At 54.1% G+C, this 19,283-nt stretch overlaps 1 protein-coding gene across 7 annotated transcripts in view; it reads left to right on the plus strand.

Annotated features, from left to right (window-relative positions):
* Klhl29 (kelch like family member 29) overlaps nucleotides 1-18,964 on the plus strand; it is a 293,879-nt gene extending 274,915 nt beyond the window's left edge. For 6 of the 7 annotated variants that reach the window (XM_070025077.1, XM_070025073.1, XM_070025075.1 and 3 more), the window contains 8 exons: nucleotides 3,870-4,072; nucleotides 4,896-5,155; nucleotides 7,520-7,718; nucleotides 7,852-8,034; nucleotides 8,232-8,412; nucleotides 14,108-14,301; nucleotides 14,603-14,747; nucleotides 16,661-18,964. In XM_070025077.1, coding sequence (XP_069881178.1) covers nucleotides 3,870-4,072; nucleotides 4,896-5,155; nucleotides 7,520-7,718; nucleotides 7,852-8,034; nucleotides 8,232-8,412; nucleotides 14,108-14,301; nucleotides 14,603-14,747; nucleotides 16,661-16,844 — 1,549 coding nt within the window. In that variant the 3' untranslated portion in view covers nucleotides 16,845-18,964. Of the gene's footprint in view, nucleotides 1-3,869; nucleotides 4,073-4,895; nucleotides 5,156-5,279; nucleotides 7,237-7,519; nucleotides 7,719-7,851; nucleotides 8,035-8,231; nucleotides 8,413-14,107; nucleotides 14,302-14,602; nucleotides 14,748-16,660 lie in introns of those variants that run through there. The other variant, XM_070025078.1, reaches the window with a different exon arrangement.
* Nucleotides 18,965-19,283: the final 319 nt, after the last annotated feature.

Here is a 19,283-nt window from a genome sequence, read left to right on the forward strand (position 1 = left end):
CACCTCCATCCCCAGCTAGGATGGGACTGTTCTTAAGGGACAGCACGAGGCTCCCTCATCCCTCAGCCCTCGCCAGTGCTCCCATCATGCCTCCGAGTCAGAGTATGGGAGAAAATGTCCAGCCCGGGGGCAGAGTTGCTCTTCACTGTAACAAAAAGAATAGAGGCCTGAATCTACACTCAGCTAGACCGTCCATGCCACTGGAATCCTACTGTCTTTCCATGCTGGATGAAAATGGGTGGATAAGTCAGCTGATTTTTTTCTAAGCTGATTTTCACAAAGCCCCATGTTTAGACTCTGGAATTCTCTTTTCCTATCTAGCCATAATGGAGGAAGCTGGTGTGACTATGGCCCCAAAGCCCATCCTGCCAAGTGACACAGCCTTTAATGCCCTAAACAAGATGCACATACTGCACCCCCAAGAAGCTGGAATTTGTAGGTGCCAGCCTCTCTCCCCCCCCTTCTCTGTCAGAATATACAGGTATGGCTTGAAAAGAGAGCTAATGAAGACAAACTCACACCTCTCTAATGCCAGGAGCATCAGTGCCAGGCCTAACCCCCACCTCACCCCACCCCCGCAAGGGGTGATCCAGATCCTGTCCATAGGCCCAGGACACCCCGACTAGAGTGTGCCCAAACACTGTGCCCTGGCCCTGAGTACACGAATCTTACCAGGAGGGCAGAACAGGTTACCAGCCATGTTCATAGCTATCACCACTGGCCCCTCCTTTCCGACAGTGTCCAGTTCCAATGTGCAAAATGTAATAAGCATGTGACCATGCACATTGCGTGTGTGTGAGGAAGAAGGACTGCACTGGAGAGGGCAGCTCCGCCCCGCAGAGGCCACAGCAATGGGAAGGTTTCCAAGGTCCTGCTAGTTCAGGACAGGCTTGCCTGACCATCTGCAGCCCCAGCCCTGATATGTCGGGACTGTATCCAGGACCTTGGACTCTTATAAGATGGTGACTCCAGGAAGTTCTAATCTTCTGACAGAAGCTGGGGACTGGTGTGCTGGGGTTCCACACTAGTGCAGCACCTTAGACAAGGTCTCTGAGGCGGATTCCTGCCTTGCTGCATGACTCCGCACAGGTGGGTCATGACCCTCACAGGCCAGCAGCTCCCCAGGTCTCACACAGGACTGAGCAGCTCTGGACCCTCAGACACCTGGAGGGTTAAGTGCAAACCAGGACAGAAAGGTTGTCTGTAGAGGCTGAAGCTCCATACTGGTGGATTGGGGAGATGTCTCCCAGGGACTTGTACTCAGAGGGAAGAGGCCTACAGAGCAACAGGCCCAGGCCCAAGACAGGCTAGTGGTCAGGAACAGAGTCCCTGGGCCTTCACAATGCCTACATAGCACACATGCACTGGGTAAATGAACAGACCTTCCTGTCCAGGCCTTGATCTTGAACTGAGCTGCCAGCAAAGCCTCTCTCACACTCCAGGTGTTTTTCTGGAGTCCTGTACTCTTCCAGCCCCTCCCTACAGACCATTTACTCAATGCCACCGCTCCATGAAAGCAGAGCCACAGCACATAGCTTATAGCCACAGACTTAACCTATGCTCTTTGACCCTGGGCAGCCTACCTCACTTTCCCACTGCTCCTCAGCAATTCAGGTGTCTTCTCACACAGCACCCTCTCCCTGTCTAAGACCCCAGAACAGGCAGGCAGACCTCTGTGGTACAGCCGGGCCTGCTTCACAGAGTCACGTGGGACCTCAGACCTCCCAGCTGCCCAGCACTCCTCACTGGGTCAGCCAGTGTCATGTACATGTATGTTCACATGTGTGTGCACATGAGCATACATGCTGCTGAAATCCCACCATAGATCTCCAGTAGGTAGAGCTCCTCTGTCAGAGGACTGGTGGGGGCAGAGCTGGGCTGGCCAGTGTGAGAAGCAGCAATGTTAAGAGTTTTGGGAGAAAGTAAGGAGCTCACTTTGACCCCATGCACCCTGCTGGGCTTGGGCTCAGTGTGACCACTAAGCACATCAGGCACGCGCAGTGAGTTGCATGAAGGAATGAAGGCAGAAGCAGCAAAGACTGGGAGCCACAGCTTGCCAGATGGTCTCTAGGTTTCTGTGATCTTGAGGGATCCATCACATTGAGAACTCTCTTTACATCTTAACAGTCACCCAAGCACGGGACTTGGTCCCAACAGCCGAAGATAAGGTGTGTTCAGTCACGTCCGGAGTCTCTGTGCATGTGTGGGTTTAGACAGGCCTCTGCCGAGACTTCCCGGCTTCCCACACGGGCACAAGTTCAGAAGCAGAAGGTTGGTCAGGGGCCCTGATCAAGTGAATGTTCTGCGAGGAAGGCCAAGAGTGGCACTTCGGAGAGAGAGCCCGGCACACTGACCGCAAGGTCCCAGCCGAGTCTGCTTTGTACAGGGTCATGACTGAGTTGTAAAGGCCTTAACTTGAGAGAACGTTGTTCCAATGGTAGAGGTGCAGGTGCAGGTACTGTCACGTCACACTAGGTCTTCATGGTACTTCAGACCTCATTTAGTTCAATCCTCTTGTCTTACAGAAGAGGAGGCTGAGGGCCTGAGAAGCCCGGGCTGCCCACCTGTCAGTGGCAAACAGCACCCAGGTCCCCTTGCCCTCTCCCAGTGCTCTATTGACCCACCCAGCAGATGGCCTTTATCTAAGGCCAACCTGCTCTCTTTCCAGACACTGCTCCAACCCACTGCCAGCCCCGGGTGTTTCCAAGGGATCAGCCACAAGAGTCTTGACCCCTGGCTTCCTTGCAAGTGAGAGGGTGGACTGCAAGGCTGCTGTTCAGCCACGGCCTCCAGCAGCGTCAGGCTCAGTGCAGAAAGCTGGCCTGGTGAGAGTGGCCAAAACGGGGTGGCCACGTTGATGGCCTCTGAGAAACCTGCCTCCTGACTTGTAACGCTCTGGGTATTTTTCCTCCCGGCCTCACTTCTGTGTCGGTGTTATTTTCCGCTTCATCTTATCTGTTTCCTTCCAGGTCCAGCTTTAGGGAGCAGCTGCCAGGCCTTAGGAGCCTTTGCAATGGTTTTGTATTTCTGTAGACACCAGATATAAACATACTGATATATTTGTGTCCCTCCCCTGCTCCCCCCCCCCCCAGTTCACAAGCCCGACGCACACTCTACACGCAGGCCACTCTGACCTCTGACCCCGTGTTCCATGTGGCAGGAGGGCCCCGCCCCGGGCCAGGCCCCAGGTCATGGCTGCTGGCTGTCTGTGGCGGAAGTCCTTGATTGTTCCCCTCTCCCCCTCCCAGCTCTAACCATTCTGTCCGTCTATCTCGTCTCGTCTTCAGTTTCAAATCAATGTCATGAAGGGCTTCCCTTCCATGCCTAAAAGGAAACAGTATGTTTGGGGGAACTATTGGGGTTGGAGGGCTTCCAGGGCAGCTTGGGGCCCTGTCTGCAGGTGCTCAGAGGAAGCCTTCTGATTGGCTGGCATCCCAGCCAATCTGAGCCTTCTGAGCCTTGGAGAATCTGGTGTCTGAGGCTCTCCCTTGGCCCTGACACAGGGCAAGCTGGTCATCTTTGGTGCAAACACTAGGGCCAGCTGGGGGCTGAACCATATTGTTTCCCTTTGAGGCCAGTCCTGGTCCTCGTCCCCATCCACAGCTCATGCTTTTTGATTTGCATCTTTTTTTGCATGGACATGCCGAGTAGTAATAAGCAGGGTTTTCTGTTCTTTTGGGCGCCTCTGGTCAGACTCTTCTCTTTCAGATCCCGTGTCAGGTCATTAGGTTCAGGTGTGTCATTGGTGTGTCCTTTGAGTCCTAAAACGAAGGGCGTGACCGAGGTGTGCAGGGAGATCTGGCCCTGTGAGGCAGCAGCGCAATGGTCGCCCTGGTGGCCAATGAGGACACCCTGGTCTCTGTGCCTAGGTCCGTGCAAGACAGCAGCCAGTGCGGCCGGGAGAAGCTGGAGCTGGTGCTGTCCAATCTGCAGGCTGACGTGTTGGAGCTGCTGCTGGAGTTTGTCTACACAGGCTCTCTGGTCATCGACTCCGTCAATGCCAAGACTCTGCTAGAGGCAGCCAGCAAGTTCCAGTTCCACACCTTCTGCAAAGTCTGTGTGTCCTTTCTTGGTAAGCTGCATGGGGACCATATATCACTCAGGGGGGCAGGGAAGCGGGCAATATCCATCTATTTATCTGTCGTCTATCTAGCCATACCCTAGCCACGCCAGGAAAGTCCTTGGGATTCTTAGCTCCAATTTACCACCAAAAAGCTGGAAGTGGATCTATGGCTCAACTGGTAGAGTGCTAACCTTGAGCAAAATGCTCAGGGATGGCATACAGGAGCAGCACAAAATCAAAAAAACCCCAATCCGGGTGCTAGTGGCTCACACCTGTGATCCTGTCTACTCAGAAGGCTGAGATCTACGGATGTCAGCTCAAAGCCAGCCCAAGCAGGAAAATCCATGAGACTTATCTCCAGTTAACCACCAGAAAACAGAAGTGCAACTGAGGCTTAAAGTGGTAGCCTTGAGCGAAAGAGGTCAGAGACAGTGCCCCAGCCCTGAGTTCAAGCCCCATGACCAACAGAGAGAGAGAGAGAAGTCTGGGACCTCAGGCATGCCTGTTAAGGTTGTGAAAGACACTGTAAGTCACAGTGTGATCCCACACACACACACACACACACACACACACACACACACACATCTCTAGGCTCCAAAGCCTCAGCCCTCCCTCCACAAGGTGAGGAAACTCACTACCCCTCACAGCCTTGGCCCTGCCAGCACCTGCAGGAGCAGAGGGGAGATCAGGAGAGTCGGTATGAGTTAGGGCAGAAGAAAACTTGTCACATCAACACAAGAAGGGGCTTTTGGGGACTCTGGTGATGGTGGGTGGGAACAAAAGGTGACCCTCCCTGGGCCCTTGAATCAGTGGCTCTACATTGTCATCCCAGAGAAGCAGCTGACTGCCAGCAACTGCCTGGGCGTGCTGGCCATGGCCGAGGCCATGCAGTGCAGCGAGCTCTACCACATGGCCAAGGCCTTCGCGCTGCAGATCTTCCCCGAGGTGGCAGCCCAAGAGGAGATCCTCAGCATCTCCAAGGACGACTTTATCGCCTACGTCTCCAATGACAGCCTCAACACCAAGGCCGAGGAGCTGGTGTATGAGACCGTCATCAAATGGATCAAGAAGGACCCTGCGTCACGTGCCCAGGTAAGGCCTAGCCTATCCCTACCCCTTCTCTCTGGGTTTGGGGGGGGGGGGACCTTGCAGTGAAGGGATCTGCAGCAAAGATGAACGGTGGTAAATAAAGCAGGGTTTCCCATCTATCCAACAGGGTTGTGGGGGAGTTATTAGGCCAGGGAGAGGGAGGCTGGTCCTGCTGTGCTCCCCAGTCTCCCATGCCTCCTCCCCGCCACACACACACAGCAGCAGAGAGGAGAAGAGAAGATGTGAAGATGAACATGTCGCCAGAGGGTCCTTACATGACTGTCATTTCACCTTGAAGTGCATCCAGGATGACCAGAGGCCACAGGACTTGGATTTGCATCACTCAGGGCCTGCAAGACAAAATAGGTGCCTGAGGAAGGTGCTCGGCTGGGCTCCCAGGAGTTCAGACCGACAGGAGGCGCTCCCATCCAAGGCCTGCGGGAGATGGGAGACCACTGTGCACATGACAGGAGGGAGTGTGAGGCCCTGGGGGGGACAGCTGGAGGAATCCAAGCCAGCATCCAGGGGAGAAGGAAAAGATGGCAGTGCCCCAGAGAGACACCCAAGTCACTGGGAGCGCTGGGTCTGTGCACTTCCTGGCTAGAGGCCCTGCTCAAAGGGGAATTGCCTTGATTCTTGTCATTGTGGGTATCAGAAACTGGTGAGAGGAGGCTGAGGAGGTACCCAGAAAACAGCAAATGGGGACATCCCAGAAGCAAGGGCCTAATCAGGCAGAACAAGGTTAAAGAGGTCAGACCCCAGAATGAGCTGAGGCGATTGAGCGATGGATGACAAGGCGGTCATGTTAGCTCGGGAATAAGAAGAGGGACAAGGCTGGGAGGGGTGGAGTAGGTGTTAGGATGGATGGGACTGGGCCATACAGCATACAGAGATGCCCCCCCCCATGCGACCCAGCCTCCAGCTCCTCACAGAGCAGGAAAGGGATCCTTAGACTTGATCAAGCTGGAAGGAGGCAAGTGCCAGAGGAAGGCAGCTAGATTGGCAGCTAATGACAGATTGCCACAATTCGCAACAACTCCAAAATCTATGCCCCAACCCACATCTCTGTCCTTGATCGCCTACTGGACATTTCCAGCAGGGTGTTCCCAAACCATCTAATTCATCAGGCCCAAAGCCCACGTCTTTTCCTGCATCCACCACCTAAGTTCTGCCCACTGACCAAGACAGATCATGGGTTCTTTTGCTGGCCACACCGTGTCTATCTCTGTTTCCTTCCTCCTTCTTAGATGGGTTCATGGCCTTCTGCCCCTCTTCACACCCCAGTCTCACAGGGTCACAGCCAGCATCTCCTCAGTGGTGTCTCCGTCACCCACCTTGCTCCCTTTGAATCCATGTCCCATCCTGCAGCCTGGGTGCTGTCTCTATAACAGATTGGCTCACAAACAACACGGTTTAAAACTTTCCATTATTTCACCTCGCAGGAGAAGCCGCACAGTCCTTGGCCCGCGAGGATGAGGTCAGCCGAGCCTGGCCTGTGAACCAATCCAGGCTCACTGCTCCTTATTGGCTGATTGCTACCCCTCAACAAAAACCCTCTGCATCCAACAAAAATAAGCCCCATGCAATTTCCCAGATATCCCTCCCCTTCCAGGCCTCTGCATGGCTTTGAATGTGAACCTCCCCAGCTTCTGCCCAGCCCCTGTCCAGCCAGTTCCGACATCACCTGCCTTCTGTCACCTCTCACTCCTGCACGGCCTACACACCTAACCAGCCTCCTGCTCTTGCCTCTCCCCCATTAACCTATGGACACCTGGAGATCAGGGACGTGCTCCTACCACCTTCCGCAGCCTCAGCCACGAGCTTAATGGGTGGCACGTGTGACCACCCTTTATTCGCTGAATGGTGCGCACTTTGCCAGGCGGCAGGGACTACAGGTCAGTCCATGAAAAGCCTCCAGCCCAGAGTGAGGGGAGCTCGGAGCCAGTGTGAGATGAGGAGACATCGCGAAGGAGTGTGGTGTTGGGGTCACACAGGCTCTTGTAGGCACCAGCGTTTTCAAGTCAGAAGGACTTGCTCTGAAGTCTCTGCCCTCCTCACACCTCACCGTAAACTCACGCCCTCCTTGTTCCCACCCCTGGCAATCTGGTATGTGGCGGGGACCCGTGACCAGGGTGGAGTGCAGAAATGAGGTGCTGAAGGAATGAATGGATGGGCCACTGTGGACCAGCTGCCGCCGTCAGGGCTGAGTGCCCTTCCCACCTCTGTCTAGGCTGGTTGGGAAGAGTGCCCTCGTCATCCATGCACGGCCCTGGGACAGTCCCACACTTCCTTCTTCTCTACACAACTCTAGTTGCATAGACTCCCTCCCCGGAGTCTCAGCCGGGCCGTGTCTGCTTCATCCTACAGTATGCAGCCGAGCTCCTGGCAGTCGTCCGCCTCCCCTTCATCCACCCCAGCTACCTGCTCAACGTGGTGGACAATGAGGAGCTGATCAAGTCATCAGAAGCATGTCGGGACCTGGTCAACGAGGCCAAACGCTACCACATGCTGCCCCACGCTCGCCAGGAGATGCAGACACCCCGAACCCGGCCCCGCCTCTCAGCAGGTACCGAGGGCTGTGGGGAACCGTGGGTGCCATGGGGTAAGCCCAGCGCTGGGGTGCCCCCCACAGAGAAGCCAGGCACAGATGCTGACAACGGGAGGGTGTGTCCCAAGGGTGCCCATCCATGTCCCCACAGGTGTGGCTGAGGTCATCGTTTTGGTTGGGGGCCGTCAGATGGTGGGGATGACCCAGCGCTCGCTGGTGGCCGTCACTTGCTGGAACCCGCAGAACAACAAGTGGTACCCCTTGGCCTCGCTGCCTTTCTATGACCGCGAGTTCTTCAGTGTAGTGAGTGCCGGGGACAACATCTACCTCTCAGGTGAGGTCCCTCGGGGCTGGGGCGGGGCGGGGCTGGGCTTCCCAAGGCGCCTCTGCCCACGTGGCAGAGCTGAGCCAGGCCAAGGCCCCTCTGCAGGTGAAGCCTCCTCCTTCCACCTTTGGGACTGGGCCGGCTGGTGCGCACCCTGCCTCAGCCCCTGCCTGCTCTCTGTACCCCCCCCCCCCCGCTGCCCACAGGTGGGATGGAATCAGGGGTGACGCTGGCCGATGTCTGGTGCTACATGTCTCTGCTTGACAACTGGAACCTGGTCTCCAGAATGACAGTCCCACGCTGCAGGCACAACAGCCTCGTCTACGATGGAAAGATTTACACACTTGGGGGACTGGGTGTGTCAGGCAACGTGGACCACGTGGAGCGGTAAGGAGGCCACACTCCCCACCGGACATCCTCTCAACGGTCGCGGGAAGCTAGTCACATTGCTTCTCACCAGCACCCACGCAGTGTTCCATAGCCCTACAGGCAAGGCCGTACGAGGCTCCTCAGACACAGTAACTGGCAAGCACTGTGGCATGTGAGCTAGACGCAGCGGGGTGACGTCTGCTGCAGCTGTCCCCAGTCATCGGGTGGGGCATTTAAGCGTTGAACAAGATGGAGGCCCATTGCTTGGGTCATAGGGTGAGCTTGGCCAGGCTTGCCAGATGGTGGGGGGTGACATACTAGTCTGCAGGTGCCATCCCTGAGATTCGCTAGACATTCAGGAGCAAAGCTGGAGCTCCGTGCTCCAACTATAGGCTGTGCCAGTAGCAGCGGCTCCTTGTCCTCCCAAGCAGGATTGTACAACAGAGCGCTGCCCTCCGACCACCCCTCACATCCCAGGAAGCCTTTGGTGATCATAGGAAAGTGCTGCCACATACCAAATGAGCAGTTGGGAACACAGTCTCACCAACACTCCAGAATTCTCCAGATTCACATGCTAGTCGCCCTCTACTGAAAGTCCCCAGAGAGCTTTCTCCCAGAGGTCACAGAGCAGGGTCAAGAGTAGGTTCAGGGCCAGAGGCTGCATGTGCAGCCATATCTTTGGGGGTCATGCTAAGGTCCTTTCCTCACAGGCAGTGAAGGTGTTATTGTGGGGTCAGGAGACATCGTAGGAAGACAGCCTGGACATCTGGGGGAGACTGGCCAGTTAGCAGAGGAACAAGAAGGCCACTATGCTGTATTGGAAGAAACTAAGGCCCCAAGAGCTGATAAGCAAGGCAGACTTGGCCTCACATTACAGTCCAAGAGATCGCCTTGCACATCACCAGAGCTCTTTTTCCCAGGCCTCCCTACGCCCTGGCCTGCCAACCTAGCTCCTGCCCTTACCTGCCACCTCCCATGTGGCGTCCTTTGCCTGTGAAGTCACACATAGTCCTCAATTGGATTTTTTTTTTACCCCTCGGTGGCTAATTGGACACTTGACAAATGTTACAGCAACAGTGGTTTCAGAGTGAGGCGGGCTCCGAATGTTCATTGTGGGCTTTTAACTCCCCCAAGTGGAGCCCAAGGATGGCTCAGTAACAACATTTAATTGTCATATTGATTTGAAGATAATGGGGAATCCCTGTGTGGTTACAAGGATGTGAATACTGCTGTTGGACCAGGACCAGCCGTGACACGGGGGCCATTGATGTGACCTGCAGCATGGCCACCGGGTGCTTCAAGCCTTCCAGAAGCATCCGCTTCTAGCCATTTGTCACCCAATAATGAACGCGTGAGAAAAGGAGACATTTTCTGTGTAGGAGTACACTGAGCTGGATCTGTCATCTGCCTTGCTTTTTGTCAGCTATTTTTAATCTCCTAAGACGCTGATTACTCATTTTTTGCAAAGTTATACTTGTTGATAAATACAGGGATTTGTTCAAGGATCACATATACTGACTAAGAGGTAGAGACAAGATTTGCTTGTCTTGGACCCAGAGCAGCTGCTCTAAGACCCAGAGGTTGTCCTATCATCTTTCAGGGCGGGAGGGGGGGAGGTAAGGGGGGATGTCAGCTGGGGCACCATGTGAGCAAGACTACTGTGAGAGTCCCAGTGGATGGAGGAGCCATCTAGGGTGACAGGGAGCACTGTCAGCTGTCCTTGAAGACCCCTGGATGATGTCCACGCAAGGGAAGCTAAGGACACAGTCGGGGGAAGGCCACTGCCTCCCCAAAAGCAGTCCCCTTTGGGTAAGGCAGTTTCAGGGCCAAATGGTAGCGATGATGAGAATTCAGGCTGACAGGAAGGTCAGCGTAATGGGGACAGACATGAGGGTGCTTTGTTCCTCAGGAAGTACTAATGGTACAAATTGCTATTATATTGATAATGAATGAGATATATGGTGCATTATAATTATATTACATTACTGTATTACAGGAATAGAGCAAGATTATATAATTATAGATTGAAACAACAGTGCCATAGACAAACCTGTATTATATCATTATATAAATAACCGGGTCTAATATTTTATAGAAATATATTGCGGTAGCTGTGCTTACTGGATAAATGATAGTGGAGCGCCTCACTCGGCAGGTCATTTGCATGTCATTAGCATATCCTTCTCAAGCAGGAAGCTGACAGATTGAGCTGACGGGAGGGCTCGTGGCTTGGCAATCAGCCACCTGGAATAACAAGCTCTCAGGAAATTTGTGTTTGGTGGAATGTGCCATTATACCGAAAGACTGAGGACTAACAGCCACATAATCTCCCTCTGTCTCCAGCTCCTTCTGCAGGAGCTCTTTGGATCTCTGCCAGGTTGGCTTAAAAAACATATCTGAACTTCTGACACTGTCCAGAACGACATTGCCCCGTTGCACATCAGCCACGTATCACGCACCTGAGAGCCAGTGGCATCAGCCCTGCTGCCCCGCAGCCGCTTCTCAAATCTAAGGCCACAGCAGCATACTCCATGGCTGTCCCCTCGCCACACACAGAGGGACAGGCCACATACAGCCCGCTTCCCAGGGCACTGAGTTCTGACCCATGTATGGCTCACTTCACAGGCTCACAGAGGAAGTGTGGGAGCTGTGTGCTTCCCAGGACACTCAAACGCCTCTGGAGGCTCAGTGAGCCACCTCGGATCCCTGCGTTGGGTCCAGGCACACACTGAGGGTGAACGGTGAAGGAAGCTGTAGATAGGCTCTACTCAGGTCCCAAGTAATTACTGGGACAGCAAAAGCACCATTGGTGCAGTCAGCCCCCAGGAATGCTGGACAGAGATGCTGAGGCCATCAGGAAGGAGCTGCCCATCCTGCAAATAGACCTCAAGAATCCAAGTCTCTTGGCCCGTCTGTTGAACCCCAGTCCTGCTCTTCCCAACAGATGCTTCCTGTCCCATTTCCCCTGTCTTTATCTGTAGCTCCAGTTCATCCCTTCTCTTGATTGGCTGCTTTGTCCTGCAGCATGCAGACAGCAGATCTGTTCCACTGAACTCATGGGCTGCGTGCTGCCCTGGGGCTGATGGGAAAATCCCATCGTCCTGCACACTGCCTCTACAACATACCTGGCCTCCACCTACGTCAGATGCTGCAAGGAAGGCTTTGGGGTTTGCCTTGTCAGCCATTTGCCTCACTCTGAAAAGCAGGTGTTACTCTTCTTCCTCTCTGTCCTCAAAGTCCCCCCCCCATGCAAATTCCCCCACTGCTTTTGACAATCCTGTCTCCTGCATCCAAGAAAAATAAGGCCATTAGTTCATAATTTGTCTTCCTGCTCACTCCCATCCTTGGCTTCTGTCCTGCCCAAATGCACTCACTCCCCTGGCCACCCTGGATTCAATTTGAGTCTGCTCTTTCTCCCAACACCTTATATCATCAGCCCTCCTTTTTGTAGTTGAAGACAGAGTCTCACTATATTCCCTAGACTGCTCTCAAATTTCTCCCTCCCTGCCTCTCTCTCCTTCTCTCCTTCCTCTCCCTCTCCCCCCCCCCCATTTCAGGACCTTGCAGATAACCAGATTAATGGTGGCTATTTACACCTAACCCATGCATGCCACACCTTCTGATACGCTCTAAAACATCTCAGCATTACCTATAATGCCTGATGAATTTAATAATGGCTACACTATATTTTGGGGGAAATTATAACAAGACAAAAACAGGTGTTCAGTACAGATGCATTTTTCCCAAATATTTTCTCTCTGCAGTTGGTTGAATCCAGGGATGTGAAATGCACCAATATGGAAGGCCAACTGCATGTTTAGTGCTTCCTTATCTAGTTGGGATTCTTCCCATCTGCAGGATGGAAACACAATTAAGCTTTTCTTCTACACACACACACACACACACACACACACAACCATCACCACTTCCACCACCAAAATAAAGCAAACCCAGTGGTATGCTGATATTGTCTAATTTGTGACAGCCACTTGTTAGAAAACTGGGGACTCCTCAAGCCAGTTGACAACTAGCTTACAAGTTAAATTACGTACATTTACAATTATGGAGCGAAGACACAGGTGATCCTCCTCACAACTCTTGACTTCCCCGTTGTCTGCCACATTTTCCCCCTCTCTGCTCTTGCAAGCCTGGAGAACGGTGGCCACAGCTGGCTCCCCACTCCCTCATCCAGCTGCTAGATTGAAGTCAGACTGGTGGGAGGACTTACCCACAAGAATCAGCAGACGCTACACTCTAGGACTTGTTTTTTTTCTTGCACAGATGACTGATCAATGTTGGTCTACAGTCACCTGCCAAAACCCCTTGTGCCTTCATTTCCCTTTCTGGGTGCTCACGTCTCTGCCTCTCTCCACAGCTAACTTCCCTGCCAGTAAAACTTATGCCCACTCTTCCCAGTCTCCACTCGGAGCCTCCCCTTGGGTCATGACACACAATGGCTTCTGTCCCTCTGGTCCTCTAGACTACCTTGGACCACAGAAATACCATGAGCTGTCCACAGAGGAAGATGGCTGCTGCTGTGGGACCCAGGCTGCCCCCAGGCCCACAGCCAGCGCTCCCTAGAACAGGTCCTCAGCCTCATGCTCTTCGACCGTCATGCACTCTTTGGCTCCAGTTTCCATCTTCATGCCAGTATCCCCAGGGCTTGATATCCAGCCCAGACCCATACATATACCTTCCGCTGTGTGCCCTTCCGCTGTGTGCCCTCCCGCTGCGCACCCCTAACCTGCTCCCCACTGACACTGGAAAAAAATAACTGGAGTCAGCTTCATCCCCCGCCCCCCAGCCTGTGATCCCTGGCCTCCAGCACAGCCGTCTCCAGTCCATCTCCCAAGGCAGAAGACCCTGCGTCACCATGGGCAGCCCTGGCCTTCCAGCAGTGATCCGACCCTCTCCTCTTCCCACCTCCTCCTGCTCTGGTCACCCATTGGCCCAAGCTTCCTGTAGCAGACTTGTCTAGCCGCCCTGCTTCCAGCCTCCTCGCTGAAGCCCCTCTTCACCCTGCAGCCACAGTGACCTCTCCAGAAGCCACTTGGATTGCATTCTTTCTCTGCAGAAATGTTCAGGGCTCTTCCACTGTCCAGCACATAAAGCTGGATTCCTGACCTCTGCATGCATGGCCTTCACCTGACCTCTGGCCATTCCACACTCCAAGGGTGTCCCGTCCCTACGTCTGTGCTCAGCTGGGATTGCCCATTCCCTCTTTAGACCCAGCCCAGGATCCCTCCTCCAAGAGGTCTCTCCCCGCCTGTGCGGGCAGGACGCCCCCAAGTGTGCAGTGCCACCCCCTCACTCGCAGTCCTGTGCTGTCGTCGGTTCCCCAAAGGCAGGAAGAGCACTTGGTTCTCCAGTTCTCTGCTCCCCAGCCCAGAGCCTGGGATGCTCCGTGCAAGATTGCCACGGAGAAGGGTAGGAGCGAGCTGCACAGAGGGCCATTGGGTTCGGGGATGGGCAGCTCGTGTGCAGAAGGAAAGGCAGGATCTGCAGAGAGGCTGGCAGGCCCACTGAGGTTCAAGCGGTCAGGCAGTTTGGGGCAACCCTAGGAAGCCTGCAGGGCCTCATTGGGTGCCCTCCACTGTGGCTCTGGCTGTCGGAGAGGAAGCAGATGCTGTGCTCCCCCAAGGGCTGCTGCCTGTGGCTGTGGCCATAGCCCTGTCCGCGTCCTTTCCCTGCACAAGGCCCCCTCTCTCCGCAGGTACGACACCATCACGAACCAATGGGAAGCAGTGGCCCCTCTGCCCAAGGCAGTGCACTCGGCAGCAGCCACCGTGTGCGGTGGCAAGATCTATGTGTTCGGTGGGGTGAACGAGGCCGGCCGGGCCGCGGGCGTCCTCCAGTCCTACGTGCCTCAGACCAACACGTGGAGCTTCATCGAGTCCCCGATGATAGGTGAGGACCAGGGGTCTCTGCAGGTCGAGCCAGCGTGCTCCTCTTCCCCCCCACCCCCACACACTGATACTTCATCCTCTGCAGCCCATTGGCTAAGCCAAATGGCTCTGCAGACCCCCATCTGGGCAGTGGGTGGGTGCCCCCGGAGCCCAGGTGCAGCCAGGGGTGTAGCACCTGGAGAAGGGCAGGCCGAGCAAGGGCCCAGGCCTACCGTCCAGTCAGTCGGTGACATGCTGCGGGGAGGGGGCGCGGTGCTCTGTCTGAGACCGTACACTGACCTGCCGCCCTGCTGTCCTCACAGACAACAAGTATGCGCCTGCAGTCACCCTGAATGGCTTCGTGTTCATCCTGGGTGGAGCCTATGCCAGGGCCACCACCATCTACGACCCCGACAAAGGCAACATCAAGGCAGGCCCCAACATGAACCACTCTCGCCAGTTCTGCAGGTAAGGCGCATCCCCTGGGGCTGTGATGACAAGGGCTCACAACTTTAACGTGGCCAAAGACACCTCCGGACGAGAGCAGCGGCCCTTCCCTCAATGGATGTAAAGAGCAAGAGGGGAGCGGGGAGGAGAGGGGGAGGGGGCCCCCAAGGGTAGCTCCTCAGGGTAGTTATGGTAACCATTGCCCCAGGAGCTCCACCCTCTACTCCAGTAACCCCATCTCACACTGGGAGATGCATCCAGGCCATCTTCCTCTCCTTGAGAAGTGAGGCCAACGCTCTCCCAGGGACAAGTGGCTGCTCAGAGTAATGCCTGTGGCCCTTGGGGTGTAGATCGGGTGAGGGACACAAGACACCGCCAATCTGGAGCCTCAGGATCTGATGGGGAAGAACACATAGGGTCCTGGCTCTGCAGGGAGAGGGGATACAAGCCCTTACCCTTGCAGGCCTCACTCACCTCATTAGCAGCGGCCATAGCAGATTCTCCTGGTGCAAATGCAGAAGTAATGAGTCTTCAGCGTGTGAATAGCATGAAGTATTGATTGAGGGCCTACACAGCCCTAGTCCAAGCACATTAAACAACTTGGACAAATAACCTCCCTGGCTCGGGACACGTCTATATGTGAAACAGCCACGGGCCAGAGAACTGCTCAGCCCCTGCTGGCCTCCAGCGCCGCCGCTCCTCAGCTGTCCTCTTTGTAATGTCCTCTGAAGGGGGCCGTGTGCAGGGTGGTCACTGTCACTGATAAGCACAACTGGATTATTGAGCCCCACTGTGGGAAGCGGCCCTGACTGAATGCCAGGGGAGATGTGAACAAAGGGAGTGGGGAAAAGTTGGCCATAAAGGGAGAGACATGAAGACCTGGGGGTGTGGAGCTGGAAAGCAAGCTAGAAGCCTCAGCCGACTAAGTCCACAGATATGTGTTCTGTGTGAGGCATTTCAGAAACAGCAGAGCCTTTGAAGAGCTATGTCTCTCAGACACAGTGGCTCACTCCTATCCTCACAGTTACTCAGGAGGTCAAGCTATATAGGAGGCTGTAGACAGGAAGATCGCAGTCTGAAGCCAGCCGCAGTCAAAAACATGAGACCTTACCTGAGAAATAACTAAGGCACGAGGGCATGGCTGGAGAGGTATAGTACCTGACCAGCAAGTGCTTGGGTTCAAACCTTTGCTATCAAAAGGAAAGAAAGAGAGAAAGAAGGAGGGAGGGAGGGAGGGAGGAGGGAGGGAGGGAGGGAAGGTGATCAGGGGATAGCCAAGAAGAAATAGCCTCTAATGAGAATGAAGAGGAAGTGAGGCAGAAAGCTGGATGTGGGCGCCAGTGTGAAGGTGCTGGGACTATGCCAACAGAGAAGGGGCAGAGAGGGTGAGGCGCTGGGCTGTCGTGATGGGAAGAGCTGGTCAGGAGGACAGGACCAAGCCAGTGCGCGACCCCAGGGAAGGGGTCTGGGCACAGCCATTGGCACCCTGCAGCACATGCCTGACCCTCGCAGTCATGGGCAAACAGCAGGCCCAAAGTACACGTGGTAAGACAGTAGAGAGGTTGAACCCTGAACCCCGGACTGAGGCGGAATTCCCAGTCAAGTGGCTGATGAGGCCTTGAACCAGGTCCTTGCAGTCTTGAGTCATGTCCCCGAGTGAGAAGACTCTGTAGTCAACATAAAAAGATGCCCAGTAAGGCCTCAGCGGTGGAGCTGAGGACAGGTAACAGAGTTAGCTCAGCAGGGCGGAGCGGGAAGCGAGGGTTGTCCCTGCAGGAAAGAGGTGTTGAATCAGCCCAGGGCAAAAGGCAAAGAATGACCTCCAGATCCCATACCTTTGCAAAAGGTTGCGGGCAGCCTGCAGTGGTCGCGGCATTGGGGAAGCGAAGCTGGAAGTTCAAGGCCTGATTCTCTGTCCACTTTACCTCCGGCAGTGCCGTGGTGCTGGATGGTAAGATTTATGCCACGGGAGGCATCGTGAGCAGCGAGGGACCTGCCCTGGGCAACATGGAAGCCTATGAGCCCACCACCAACACATGGACCCTCCTCCCCCACATGCCCTGCCCTGTGTTCAGACACGGCTGCGTGGTGATAAAGAAATACATTCAAAGCGGCTGACATCAGCAGAAAGCCCATGACAAGACTGTGGAGAAAGTCCGGTGAGGCAAATGCTATACACAATGATCATTTCTTTCAACACCACCAGTAAGAGGCCCACAGAACACAATCCAGGAACTCACTGCGCTCACCATTTTGAATATTCTCTACATTTGAATGTAGAACGATCATCGTCGCCTTTGGGTGAAACGGAGCATGGCGTTCTGTGCCCAGGAGCGGGGAGCCGGGCCTGCGCCAGGGCTGGCTGGCTCCACAGAGACGCTTGCTCGAAACCCAGGCACTCGCTCACTCTACCCGGTGCAATATTTCACATATAGTTTTATTTTCAACTGGGAGAGAGAAGCTGTGTTTCCCTTCCTGCAGAGCAAGCTTGATCCCTCATCCACCATAGATCAGTTAGCCTACGACAATATTGGGTATGAGGCTTTTTTGGAAGAAGATCAAAGTGTCCTTATCACTTTGATTCCGACTTTTGTTTTTTAACCAGTCTACACCTTCAAGGGGCTGAGAGAAGCAGCGAGGACAGGACTGTGTAGCACCAGGTTGAGGATGCTGCTGGTCCCCACTGGGATGCACGAGAGGGCTGTCCGGCTGTCCGGCTGTCTGTCTGCCCGAGCCGGGGTGGGGCCGGGTGGAAGCTGCAGGGCCGGCCGGGGCAGCATCTGACCTTCGTGGGTTTTTTCTACCATGGTTTTTTTGTTTTGTTTTGGGTTCTTGGGTTTTGTTGTTTTAGGTTTTGTTTTGTTTTGTTTTAAGCTGGAGAAGGACAAGGCGGTTGCGCTAGCTTTCTCTGATCCAATATGAATTATTTAGATTTTCCAAGGCATTTTCTTGATAAACAAAAGGCTATTTTTAAGTATGGAGAGGAGGAGGCCGCGCAAGGGATGCTGTGGGGTTCCCATAGTTCTTCGTGGCTCGGCCCAGAGCGCGGGGTGGGGTGGGGGTGGGGGAACGTTTGCTCTCTCGTTTTTTCTATGTGCAGAATAGAGGATCTCTCCTGGGGTGGGTCATGCCCTCACTTTATTTTTGGAAAAAAAAAAAAGTAACTCCCAGACAGCCCCATAAAGACTGTGCCTTGTTGGAGGCATCGTCAGAGGAAGAAGGGTCTATTCCTAGAGAGAGGCGGTGCTGGCTCCTGACTCCTGCTCAGCTCCCTCCGTGAGGTAAAGCTGAGGACCCTGGCCAGGGGGGAGGAAGGGACCCAGGGAGCGGGGGAGGGAGGAAAAAAAGTCTACAAAGCACAGGAGACTATTTTTGATATTTATAGCTATATATTAAGGCACCTACCACCAAGAGCTCTTGGGACAGGGGCAGCCTTCTTAGATGAGCCATGACAGCCAAGGCCTGAGGAGCAGAATTCCTCCCCTTGTCACACATTAACACGAGCAAAGGAAAGCCAGAAGGGAGGGCCCGCCAAGGCTCCAAAGAGAAAAAGCCTTCCCACTAGTCCTTAGACCCTCAAACCTCACCCAGTCATGAGTTTCCATTCCAAGAGCAGGAAGAAGGCCGCCACCTCTGCGCCGTGTAGTCGAAGTTGGAACCCAATCCACATTCACTTACCTTGGGAAGTCAGCTAGCTCGTCAGCACTCCCTGCTAAGAACCACTTCTCAAGGAGTCAGAGGCAGGACATGCTTTCCATCTTTCAGTATCTGATGACACCAAGTTTCCAATGCTCCTCTCGGGCATCAACTTCCGACACGACAAGCGTGGCTCCCGCTGAACGAGATACCGAGCTTCGTTATGCAGTTTTTAATAATATTATTTATTATTTAAAAAAAGAAAATAATAAGCACAAAACTACATACATTGTATGTCATTTAAAGTATTTATGTCAAACAGGGTGCAAGTGTGAACCCAAGGACTGGAGCACAAATTTCTAACTGCCTGGGGCAGAGCGAATGTGAGCATGGTGGTGTGTGTCTGCCTCCAAGGGAGGTGCTAGTGGCCAACAAGACTCCACGCGGATGGCACTGAAATTCCGTTTCTCTCCTCACCTATCACACTGGAGCAAAACTGGCTATTTCTGTGAATGATATAAAACAGGGTTCTCTGTAATGGTATTGTACATAGTATATGTTTATTGTTAAGTTCTTGTTATATTATAATAAATATATTTATAGATCTAGACTCAGAGGCCAGCATCGTGTCTGTGTGTGCGATCATCTGTTGTCACCGTCACCCAGGCCCCCGTGCGGGGCTGCCTTTGCTCTTGGGCATCACAGGTCTGGGCTCCCTTCTACGGGACTCTATGCAGAGTCTCTAATCAGAAACAACAGGACTCACCTGAGCGCTTGTGGCTCACTACCTGTAATGGGAAGTGGATATGGGGTGGGTCACAGCTCGACAACAGACAAAAAAATAGAACATTTACAAGATCCCATCGCAACAGAAGAAAACGTGGAATGATGGTACACATCTGTCAGCTCAGCTACAGACGG

The sequence above is a fragment of the Dipodomys merriami genome, unplaced genomic scaffold (genome assembly GCF_024711535.1).
Source record: "Dipodomys merriami isolate MVZ:Mamm:240054 unplaced genomic scaffold, mDipMer1.0.p SCAF_17, whole genome shotgun sequence".
Taxonomy (NCBI): Eukaryota; Metazoa; Chordata; class Mammalia; order Rodentia; family Heteromyidae; genus Dipodomys; species Dipodomys merriami.